Genomic DNA, 12,185 nt, shown 5'->3' with positions numbered 1-12,185 from the left:
GTAGTTTTCTTACAAATGTGGTCATGAATAAGATCTGAAAGTTTAATGAGAATTGGCCGAAGCATTTTTGAGAAAACGTGACAGAAAAAAAAAATAATTATAACTAGAGCAAAGCTCGTTGCAAAGCAACGAGTGGGTCTTCCGTTAATGTCGGAAGTAAAGCTTGAAGTTCCTGTAAGAAGCAGAGCTCTTAAACCAATAACAAGAGTAACTTAAATAAAAAGATAAAAAAAATCGAATTATTCCTGGTACGACTTAACAAAATCCGAATGATTTAAGTACGAATTAACAAAAACCTTTCAGATTTCAAGAACGACTTAACAAAAAAATCCGAATGTGTTCAAGTACGACTTAACAATTATTTTCTGGTACGAGTTAATTTTACTTTTAACATTACGCTATTTTTTAAACCAAGGACGCGGAATCAAAACTTCCGGAAAAATCAATTTTTAAACCCCCATATCTCTGTAATGCATCGTCTGATTTTCCAACGGATTTCAGATTTGAATTTACCATGGCATGTTCTATAAGACTGTAGTATTGTATTATTTTGATAAAAAAAATGAAAATTTCCAAAAATTAGAACTGCTTCCGGTTTTGAGCAAATTTGATGAACAAAATTTTAAACGCCCCAGTACATTATAAAATTGATACATCTATCATCAGTAACAATTTCAAAGCCATATCTTTAAAGTTTACGGAGATTTCTTCCGGACAAAATCACTTTTTTTAAATCTAAAAATGGCCGCCAAATTTGAATAACTTAAATATCATTTAGGCACGGTAACTTTACAAAAGCTCTGAAAATTTCATTGAAATCGGATGAAAACTTTTTGAGATATAAAGCCGAGAAGGAGTCAGAAAAAAAATAAAAAATAAAATAATAATAAAAAGAAACCGAAGAAAAACAAGAGGGTCTTCCGTTGGAAACGGAAGACCCTAATAATAGAGGAAAAGAAACAAAGCAAAAACAATAAGGTCTTCCGTTTCCAACGGAATACCTTAATAAGTAATACCTTAATAAGGAATTAAATTCATTTTTAATCTCGAAACTGTCTTTTTTCTGTAACTCTAATTTTAGATTAACAAGTAGCTGGAAATGCAAAATGAATGTTTCCAAAGATTCACTGAAGTTACTAAGTAATTAATTGAAATGATTCAAGCAGCAAGATGAAGTATATGAAGAATGAACTGAAATATTAAAAATATTCAAGTAATTTAATTAAGCAATTTACATGCGATATGTATGTAATTCATGTGAAAAACGTACGTTGGATCCACATACGTAAAACGTATGGAATGTATCGCGTATGTCTAACACACGTGTAACATACGTTTCACATATGTTCATTAACGTACGTTAAACACACGTGGTACTTAAATCACGTTAAACGTACGTGAGGTCACATACGTATCACGCACGTTTAACGTATGTGAAACGTATGTGGCACATTTTGCTGTGTAGAAGCGATTTTGATAAAATTGAGATATTTTGCCTTCCTTTGATACGTTTATTGTTTTGTGGAAACAAAGGGGTAGTGTTGTGCTTACTTACTTAATATTGAGGAATATACATAAGCTATTTATAGGAATCACGTAATAATGCACGGATGTGGCAGCAATGTACTTTCCAAATTTATTGCATTGACATCTATTTCAAAGGATACTAACAAGTAATTGGAATGATTCAAAACAATTTTTCATTCTTACGATTTTGTCTGTAACAATAAAAATAAGACCCTAAATTGCACATATAACACGTTTTTATCTATCTATTTATCTATCTATCACTTTATTATCTCATCTATCAATGTGTATGACTATGTAAATGTATAGTACGATAATTCTTTCACTTACGAGTTTTACACAAGTCTCCTTGATAATCGGGATAACATCCAGTCAAACATGTCCCATTGATATTGGAACACTGTTTTACATCACGGCAATGACCACATGTTTTACTGCATTCGGATCCATACTTTCCTTTATCACAAGCTAAAAATTTAATAATATCCGTATTAATGATAATAAAACAATGTCAAAAAGGTAAATGAAAGCATCATTTCTCTTCAAAACATTTTAGTTAACTTTGCGCTAATTGCCAAAACACATCTCTTGCATATTTTAAATTACTGAGTTTTGCAGCGTTAACATATCTTTTTATTTATACATGTATACATATGGATATTTAGAAGAAATAAATAAAAATTTATGTTCCATAAAATGTTTTATATACTAACTTTATTTAATTTTTGAATACTTTTATGATTTAGAAATATTTTCAATAACAAACTTATGTTAATTAACAATGGGCAAATGAAACAGAACACTTACGCGTTTTACACAAGTTCCCTTGATAACCAGCATCACATCCAATTAAACATGTTCCATTGATATTGGAACACTGGTTTACATCACGACAGTGTCCACATGTTTCAATGCATTCAGAACCATACAACCCTCTTTTACATGCTATGAATAAAATGTTAATTCTCTTAAAGTTTAGATGTTCTATGTATTATAAATCTATTTTCAATCAAAATATTTTATATGCGTAACTACTCACGAGTTTTACACAAGTCCCCTTGATAACCAGCACCACACCCAGTCAAACATGTCCCATTGATAATGGAACAATGGCTAACATCGCGACAGTGTCCACATATCTCTTTGCATTCGGATCCAAATATTCCTTCGTCGCAAGCTATTTAGTAAGTCAGTATAAATATTTACACGTATGCGGAATTCAACAGTGAATCTACGAGTTAATACTTGTAAAATAAAATATGATATTTAGATAATACATGGAAAAATATGTATCGCATCCAATATCAACCCGATACTCTAATATCAGCTCGAAAACATTTAAAAAAAGCAGCAATTATTACAGAAAATGTGTTCACAGCCCGCTTATAAGCAGGTTACGGTACCTTTTCTGCACAGTCGCGTCCTTCAAATTTCGGAAACACCAAACAATTTTGGTGAATTAGTGGAAAAATATAAGTTGCTATTGTAACTTAAAATGACTGTAGAATTAAGAACTTAGTTGGATATTTTAAAACAACGTCATTAATACTTCAGCTTTTTACTAATGTAAACTAATAAAAAGATACCTGGATTTCAAAGTGTATTAAAAAAATGATTTTCAAAACAAATTAACATTATAAGGGTTTTTAAGCGTTCATTGTTTAAAGGCATCTGATCTCTTTCTTTTCTAAGTGGTCAATGGGTTAACTTTCCTATCAATCTATAGCGAGTGCATGTCCCCGGCGCGAAGCGCTGGCAAGAAAAGCGAGCTCTTAAAACCAGTGCGCGAATAGAAAACAAAACCAAACTATCCCCTACTAAAGTGCTTAATGATCAAAACATTAACCATCAGCTCTAACTAAAATGTTTAGACATGTTTTGTTTAGCTGTAAACTTTAATCTTTTTTTAAAGGAAAAAATCTATATATTTTACCCTTTAAATGTGTGATTTTTCTATATTTCATATATATAGCTTTTCTTCTTAAGAAGATTTAAGTGGTCTAAAAATGACCACGACCATCGATCCATCTTAAATCTATTTATAATTTATCCAGTATTCAAAACGTGTTATGACGTGAATGCTGCCTATAACACATGATAAGGTTTACCCTGTGTTTTTGAGCATTAAATCTCGTATATTTCCATTGCAAACAAAAAGAAAACAATAAGCTTAATGAAAACATTTGATTATTTTCTACACACCTTTTTGCAGAATAAGGGTTTTAAAATATGCACCATGCAATAAAGCAATCTATGTTTAAATGGTTTATATCAGATTTCAATGTACAACCGTGTGGGTTTAAAATGGACAGTTACATAAAACGGTCTTTGGTTACTTTAATCCACCGCTTTTTAAGTTGTTTTTTTAAATTGCAATTAGATCCTTATCGTGCAAAGAAAAATACAAACACTGAGCCTTTCACCAACAAACAAAGGACCATATGTCATCAGTCTGTTAATTTTAATTGATATAGCTCGTCATCTACCTTAACTTATTCTGATCATAATTTGAAAGCGGTATAACATTACACCCACCATACACCTCCACTTCACAGAGGCCAGTTACAAGATCACTAGAGTAATAGTTAGGATAGGTAACTCCTAGTAGTCTCTCGTTGTAGTAGATAACGTACTGTCCATGTACAGGACAGGTGGTGGTGAAGACAGCAGGTATGGTGTCTAGTGTAAAGTGTTCGTCCTTATAACACAGTGTTCCCTGTAGTCTGTCTGTTGTATTGGAGACGTACACAGAGAATCCAAGGAAGTACTTAGTGAAGTTATTAGAACGACCTAAATAAAATGTTAATCAGTTATTGATAAACGTACATAATCACGTAGCTAGTCAAAGTTTAACAAACATATGGTATTAAAGAGAACGTATGATGTCGTATCTGTAAAAGAGGGTACACGGTATTGTGTTTCTTGTATTTTTTAAACGTTGTAAAAAAAATGTGATGGTTTGCAAAAAAATTTGATTACTATAGTACATATTTGTGTTTGATTTGTTTATTTAGCTTAAAAAAAAAACTACATAAAATGAACGGTAGTTCATACATTCTGTTTTTTCTGTAGTCTGTCTGTTGTATTGAGTACGTACAAAGTAATCTCATACAGCACTGTTGACATTAATGAATTTGCAGTAAACATCAAAAATAATATTTATTTCTTCTTTTAGATTTTTTTTTTATTAATAAAGCTAGATAATTATTGAAGTTCCTAAATCGCATTCGTTGTATTAGAGACGTGCACAATATGTCTATATATTTACCTTACATGTAGGAGGCAGAAATAAAATCAAAATAAGAACATTACCTACAGGAAATGAGTGACTGCTAACAAAGAGCAGATAAACATATTATCACAAATTTTAATCTCAGTTCTTAACATCCATCAACTCATACTGAGTATTCACGGGTTGGTGATGAAGACGTCTTTCGTCCTAAAGAAGCTTTTAACTCAAGAAAAAAGGTTTTTATTCAGTATCAAACCTTTACTGATCTACACCAAGGCTCACAAGAGCAGTGCTTGTTCTTTATCGTGCTAACACCTACTGCGACACTGGGCCTATTATTCGTTGCATAGTCACAGTATAACGTATAACTATTTATTAGGATTCTAACACACTATTATCTCTAGGTATATATAATGTTTATATATTACTGGACTCTTAGTAAATGTGACTTTACCCCATGGTATATTGCTCGTCATGAAGAAGATGGTGATGTGGTGTATGCTGTGGATGGTGGTCAGGTTCACCCACCAGGTGGCGGTTTGTCCGTACCCTGATACAGCACATTGACTTCCATACCAACTCAGGTTTGATTTACGTCCGTCTACAGCGTTACTGGCGTCCCATCTGTCACTATACCATGGGTACTGTTGGTATGCTGGTTTGTTGAGGGCGACATTAACTGTTTCGAAGAAAAAAAAACAACTTTTTAAACAATGTTAAGCTACAATTCGTTAAAAAAAAGAAATGTATATTAATATGGAAATGGAAAATTTATTTTAATAAGTCATTACTTTTTTAAATCAATCCTCTACTTATTACAATCATATGTATAACAACATCATTTAAAGGTACAATAAAAACCGGACGATTTTGATAAAAAGATATATGCATCCAGATTTGTTTTTCGTTTCGTCGGTTTTTTTGCGGACATTAATTTTTCTTTAATTTACATTGTACATATTGACTGCATTGTGTATTGTTTTATATCATCCATATATAAATTAATTAAAGTTTTCGAGTTGATCATGTGCTGTGAATTAAATATTTAAAAAAATTACCATGTCTGAGTTATCGGCACGATCATTAGGCGTCATTTTATTTTTATATGTTAAAATATCACCCACAATGACAAGCTGTTCATCCTCTGTAGATTCATATCATGTTGTTTTACCTTAAACTAGAATGTTTAAGGTGAAATACAACCCAAGATAAAGTGATGCACATTCTTAATTAACTTGTAACATTGAGAACAAATATAAATGAATAATGCGGTTAAAAAAACTAATTACCGCAGTTAACAAAATCTAAGGACGTGAAGCGTCATAGTTGAAACTAACTGGCCGTGCAACAATAAGATTTCCTTTTCTTATTGACAATCTAAACGTTTTGTTTTCGATTAGGAAATATTGACATAGTACAGTATTATTATAAAACACCCGTTTCATTTTCCCGATATCATGATCCTTAAACGTGTATTTAGATACAGTAATCAGAGCCAATATCCGTTACTTAAAAAGAAAAAAACAACTTTAATTATTTAATCTGTTGAATCGAACGAAAAAAGTTCGTTCTGAATATCAAAAGTTCACCAACTATAAAAGATTAGGCCGATTTTATTTATTAACAAATTAAATGTAAACCTAAAAAGAACTGTCTCACCGTAACCGTTAGCAAAGACAAAAACTCCGACACACACAAACACTGCATACATCTTTGTGACGAGCCCGGTCATCAGAAAATAAAACGGGAAACACACCCGACTCTTGAATTCTGTTGATAGTTTCACGTAGACATTCGTTAAACAGAGTGCAGTAGAAAACGGTATTCACCCCCGAAATTATCAACGTTTACTTATTTCAAGTTTGTTTCGGGATGTTATAATATTATAACTCATTTCCTTGTTTAAAAATAAATGCTCATTGTATGTACTTATTTTTGTCGCTCTTTGAATTGAAATTGAAACAAAGGCAGCGAGTGCTCTTTAAAATTGTCAATGACATCACGGAGATATCACCTCTAGCATTTTCCTGTTTATCGACATTCCGGTAATCAAAGACTAGTCATTACAGATATTACACTTAAAATACAATGTTAAATATAACCATGTCCTATTAAACATTTTTTTTAGTGTAATTAGTATATAACAGAGAATATAAGGACAATTTAGACAGTTTAAAGGTATGGTGTTAAGCAATATAAAAAACAATGTATGATATATAACATTGACCAGTCTGGTAAAAAAAACAACTTTCGAAAATTCAAATTTATCATGAAAAGGTAAACACGCCTAACTTGTAAACAACTTTTTTATTAGATATTAAATACTTTCGGAAGTCATGTATGATAATTCCTTCGATTTCAATGTTTGAAATAATCTTAAATCATTATTGCGCATGCCCATTGTTGGAAACCAGGAACTTTGTTTAGTTTTAAACATTAGACAAATTTTATTTTATATTAGAAAAACATGTGCGTCAGATATTACATGTAGAAAAATAATAAATTTCATATTTCAAAAAAACAACAACAACAAAACATTAAAGCATGTGTGCGAGAAAAAATTCTAAAAACAAATACAAAACACGAGGCCCAGGGGCCACATCGCTCACCTGAGCAATAATTGAGTTAATTCTGATCAAATTAGCATTACAGTATCAAAATATCTTGACAGCTAAGTACAGAAAATCTTGCTAAAAAAAATTTATCCACCTCTTTTTTTTTTTTTTGGGGGGGGGGGGGTAAATACCAAACCCCTTTTGTTGTTGTACCTGTAAGAAGATTTTTCTCTATTCCTATATACCCCCCCTACATTTCGTGACCCGACTTTATTCTAGGGAATCATGGTTTCATCAAACTTAAATCTGCATAACCTGTGTTTTGATACTAAGTACTGAGTTTTGGACCGGAAACTTTCCTAAAATATTTTTAAAGATTTTCTCTATTCCTGTGTAAAAATTCAAACCGCCATCACGGCCCCGCCCTATCACTAGGGACTGTGATTTTAAAAACTTGAATTTACACTACCCGAGGATGCCTCTTCACAAGTTTAAGATTTTCTGGCTAAATAGTCTTTAAAAAGAAGATTTTTAAAGATTTTTCTCTAAATATTCCTATGTAAAAATTCATCCCCCATTGTGGCCTCACCATACCCCTGGACTATTATTTAAACAAACTTGAATCTATACGATCTGGGGATGTTTCTACTCAAATTTGGGCTTTCATGGCCCAATAGTTTTGAGAAGAAGATTTTTAAAGATGTTCTTTATATAAAAATTTATCCCCCATTGTGGCCCTGCCCTACCGCCAGGGACCATGATTTGAACAAACTTGAATCTACATTATCTGAGGATGGTTACACGCCAATTTGAGCTTTCTTGGCCAAACAGTTTTTAAAATATATTTTATTTAAAGATTTTCTCTGTATATTCCTGTATTAAAATTTATCCCCTATTTTTGGCCCAACCCTACCCCTGTGGACCATGAATTGAACAAACTTGAATCTACACTCTCTGAGGATGCTTCCACTCAAATTTGAGCTCTTCTGGCCTAATAGTTTTTGAGAAGAAGATTTTCTCTAAATATCACTATGTAAAACTTGATCCCCCCATTGTAGACTCACCCTATTCCCGGGGACTATGATTTGAACAAACTTAAATCTACACTATCTAAGGATGCTACCACTCAAATTTTAGCTCTCCTGGCCTTACTGATATTGAGAAGAAGATTTTTTAAGATTGTCTCTATATATTACTATGTAAATCTTTATCCTCTCATTGTGGGCCCACCCTACCCCCAGGGACAATGATTTGAACAAACTTAAATCTACACTGCCTGAGGATGCTTCAATTTTATTTTGAGCTTTTCTAACCTAATAGTTTTCGAGAAGAAGATTTTTAAAGATTTTTCTCTATATATTCCAATGTAAATCTTGACCCCCCCAATTGTGGCCCCACCCTACCCCCAGGGAACATGGTTTGAACAAACTTGAATCTACACTACCTGCGGATGCTTCCATTTTAATTTGAGCTTTTCTGGCCTGATAGGTTTTGAGAAGAAGATTTTTAAAGATTGTGTCTATATATTTCTAAGTAAAACTTGACCCCCCTCTTGTGGTCCATCCTTACCCCCGGTGACCATGATTTAAACAAACTTGAATCTACACTACCTGAGGATGCCTCCGCACAAGTTATAGCTTTTCAGGTCGAATAGTTTTTGAGAAGAAGATTTTTGAAAAATACCAACAAATTTTCAATAATTCTCAATTATCTCTCCTTTAAAGAAGGCGTGGCCCGTCATTTGAACAAACTTGAATCCCTTCACCTAGTGCTTTGTGCGAAATTTGGTTGAAATTTGCCCAGTGGTTCTTAAGAAGATGAAAATGTGAAAAATTTACAACGACGACTAGAAAGACAACAACAGCGACAGACAACAGATAAATTTTGATCAGAAAAGCTCACTTGACCCTTTGGCTCAGGTGAGCTAAAAAGGCTAAGGGAAATAAATGTTATGACGATAACAAAAACATTAATTCATAACAAAGTTAACCGATCATTGGCAAAGTCCAAACTAAATATGCAGTTTTCAACAATATCATTTTAATAATTTTGATTGAATTTACAAAAGATTGATCAGGCTATTGTGTATCCTTTTTATAAGATATAGGGGGTTCATGTGAAATCTCCAGCTATTTACTTTCGATTCATGTTTAATTATATTGAAAGAGGAATCTTTAACAAAACCAAAAAACTTTATTTCATTGAAATATTCCGTCTAGAAGCAAAGATATAAGATTTTAAAGTTGAGTATTGTACGGCTTTTTGTAATGATTTATATTATGCAATGTGTAGGAAAAAATGGCACCAAAATTGTAATTTTTTTGCATTTTTGATATTTAAATTTCAAAATTAAATATAAATCTTGTTTAAAGTCTTAGCAAACTGTATATTTTTAAAATTGTCATGTTTCAAGCTGTATTTTAATTGCATCATAATTTGCATAATTTCAAAATGGCCGCCAAAATGGCGGAAATTTGCATATTTCCAAATATGGTCATCAGGTAGGTTATACACAAATTATGAAGATTTATCTAGATATAATTCCCGCAAGTAGTTAAAATTTCCTATAAAATATGTTAAGTAATTTATTAGTTTTAAATATTGATGCTTAAGATAAATTTTTGTTATTAATTAACTTTAATTAATAAAAGTAATTACCATCAATTGCTAAAAATACATGTATATATCAATTATAACTATATATGTGTAAATTTTAAGTGACATATTATTAGAAACTAATATAATGACCAAAACAAAAAATCCAACAAGTATCTTAGTCTTGTATATATATTTAATAATTTAGATACATTACATATTAGGGCCTTAGATATATTACATGCAAGCAAAGTACATGTACATGTATTATGTTATACAGTGTGTCTAATCTTGAATTATTATTTCACCTTTTTGGAAATCAATTAACAATGGGAATTCACATGCTTCCATATCACCTTCATACAAGCATTCATACTTTGTCATCCTTCCATTCAATCTTTTTACACACAAAACTTCCCCCTTGTACCAACAAACTTCATTTGAAGTTTGATCTTTTAATTTATGAAGAATTTTCTTTCCAACTAATTTGGAAGGAGACTCAATAAAACTTGGAAGAAGAAGTGATTGTTGTTTGATTGTTATTTTTCTCCTATTTTCTTTTAGTCTCTCAGCTAAATTTGTTTTTGATTCATTAAATTTTTGTTCAACCTGACTTAAAGGATGGTAAGAGAGTTTAGAATTTTCAGACACCTCTTCCAAATGTTCATTAATTTGCATAACTTTTACCAGATTATGTTCTAGATCTTCAATAGAATACACAACGCCTTTACTGCTTTGTTGAAAAATATTTTTAGGGCCTTTGCTTGAAAGAATATTTTTTCTAAACTGCAATTGTGCAACTAATGCATCTCTTAACAGCTGGTCTTTGTTAGATTCTTGAGACACCTTTAATTTGTAAGACTGGATGTCATCTCTTTTCTGCCATAAACCACCAACATCTGTCAATTTATTTGTTAGCTTTACCTTTTGGTTGTACATTTTATTTTCTTGCATGACTCTTTTTTCTTGTTTAGCTCTTAAAATTTCAAGTTTTGTTTCATACAAAGACCTTTGTCTTTTTTTTATTAACTCCATTATTTCAGGTGCAGATTTTCTTGCATCATTAATAATGGAGTTTTTTTCACTATTTGAAAGAGAATTTAACCAAGTAGATGTTTTATTGTTAGTCCACATGATTACAGACTCATATGCAGTTGTAGAAGCTGATGGTTTAAGTCTCATTAAAACATCTAGTTGGGCAAAATCTCTTTCAGAACATGTGTTTGTTGTTGGTACTGCAGCGGCTCTCAATTGATCAGTTTCAGATGGTTCATAATATATTCCACCAGGAAGTTGATCTTTTGCTTGCCTCTCAAGTATCAACAACATGCCACCTAAAGCCAATTCTAAAGCCATTTGAGTATATGTTTCAAATACTGCATCATCTGTGTTCTCAAAGAGAGAATCATACACCTCATCTTTATGCACACTCTCCTCTGGAAAAATTAAATGGCCTTCAAGAAGAGGTGATGCATCTTGTGACAAGTCTTGTAAGTTCAACTTCATGTTGAGAAGCACAGGGTTCAAATCCAAAATATTTTCTGTTTTCTCAATAACCCTCCAGAAGGGACCTGTAATTATTTTGTCTATGATACCTAAAGCTCTAAGACTGCTAGTGTAAACTTTTTCATTCACATCAAAAGAAATGCTTTTCAACAATTCATTAGGATCTGACCAACTGTCAAGAAATGTTTTGATATCTGCTAAATGGTGATATGTAGCCCCAGCTGCATAAAAAAGATGGTTAAACCTATGTCCTCTAAAGGTTATAAGTTTATTTTTTACACCTTTTTCTTTCAAGTGGGTGGAGAAGTGGGACCCCACTCCTGACTTTTCACAGCCATGCATTGTTAATGCCTTGCTAACTGTTCTAGTCAGTCTTGAGGCACCACTTTCCTTCCAATCAAAACTGTAAGGATTCTTTCCTGAACAAACATTGTTTTCAAAAACACTTAAACACTTGTCAACTTCACTTGCCATGTTTACAAATACATGCATTTTGCAAAAAAATGATGCCACCCTCCCCATTTCTTTTCTGTTAATTTCTGGCATTTCATCCCAATTCTTTAGAACATCAGGAAGAAGACTTTGCCGCAATTCCTCTAACTGTCTATTAAAAACTGGGTTTGTTGCACCCTGGTCTGACATTGTTGAAATAATAGTTGCTACAAGTTTAGAGAAAGATTTGTCTTCATTATGTAAGCAGTTTGACAATTCAGAAATATTTGCTTGAAAAGCTTTCATCAGACTATCAGCATCTGCACTGCCAATTTCAG

At 32.1% G+C, this 12,185-nt stretch overlaps 1 protein-coding gene across 1 annotated transcript; it reads right to left on the bottom strand.

Annotated features, from left to right (window-relative positions):
• Positions 1-3,806: 3,806 nt before the first annotated feature.
• LOC136273037 (uncharacterized) lies at positions 3,807-6,614 on the bottom strand. The gene is made up of 3 exons (XM_066076785.1): positions 6,419-6,614; positions 5,214-5,438; positions 3,807-4,317 (listed from the first exon to the last, which is right to left on the bottom strand). Exons 1-3 carry the CDS (start codon positions 6,489-6,491, stop codon positions 4,010-4,012), a joined length of 606 nt encoding a protein of 201 aa, XP_065932857.1. The 5' UTR covers positions 6,492-6,614; the 3' UTR covers positions 3,807-4,009.
• Between the last annotated feature and the right edge of the window lie 5,571 nt (positions 6,615-12,185).

The sequence above is a fragment of the Magallana gigas genome, chromosome 1, assembly GCF_963853765.1.
Source record: "Magallana gigas chromosome 1, xbMagGiga1.1, whole genome shotgun sequence".
Lineage (NCBI taxonomy): Eukaryota > Metazoa > Mollusca > Bivalvia > Ostreida > Ostreidae > Magallana > Magallana gigas.
The sequence above is the reverse complement of the archived record's forward strand: the minus strand, read 5'-3'. Positions and strand labels throughout refer to the sequence as shown.

What these genes read in the sequence shown, in the direction of transcription:
- LOC136273037 (XM_066076785.1), bottom strand. Translation starts at nt 6,491, where the DNA reads ATGACCGGGCTCGTCACAAAGATGTATGCAGTGTTTGTGTGTGTCGGA. An exon ending in TGTCTTTGCTAACGGTTACG is followed by an intron (nt 5,439 to 6,418) that starts GTGAGACAGTTC and finishes TCTTCGAAACAG; the next exon opens with TTAATGTCGCCCTCAACAAA. An exon ending in GACGAGCAATATACCATGGG is followed by an intron (nt 4,318 to 5,213) that starts GTAAAGTCACAT and finishes CATTTTATTTAG; the next exon opens with GTCGTTCTAATAACTTCACT.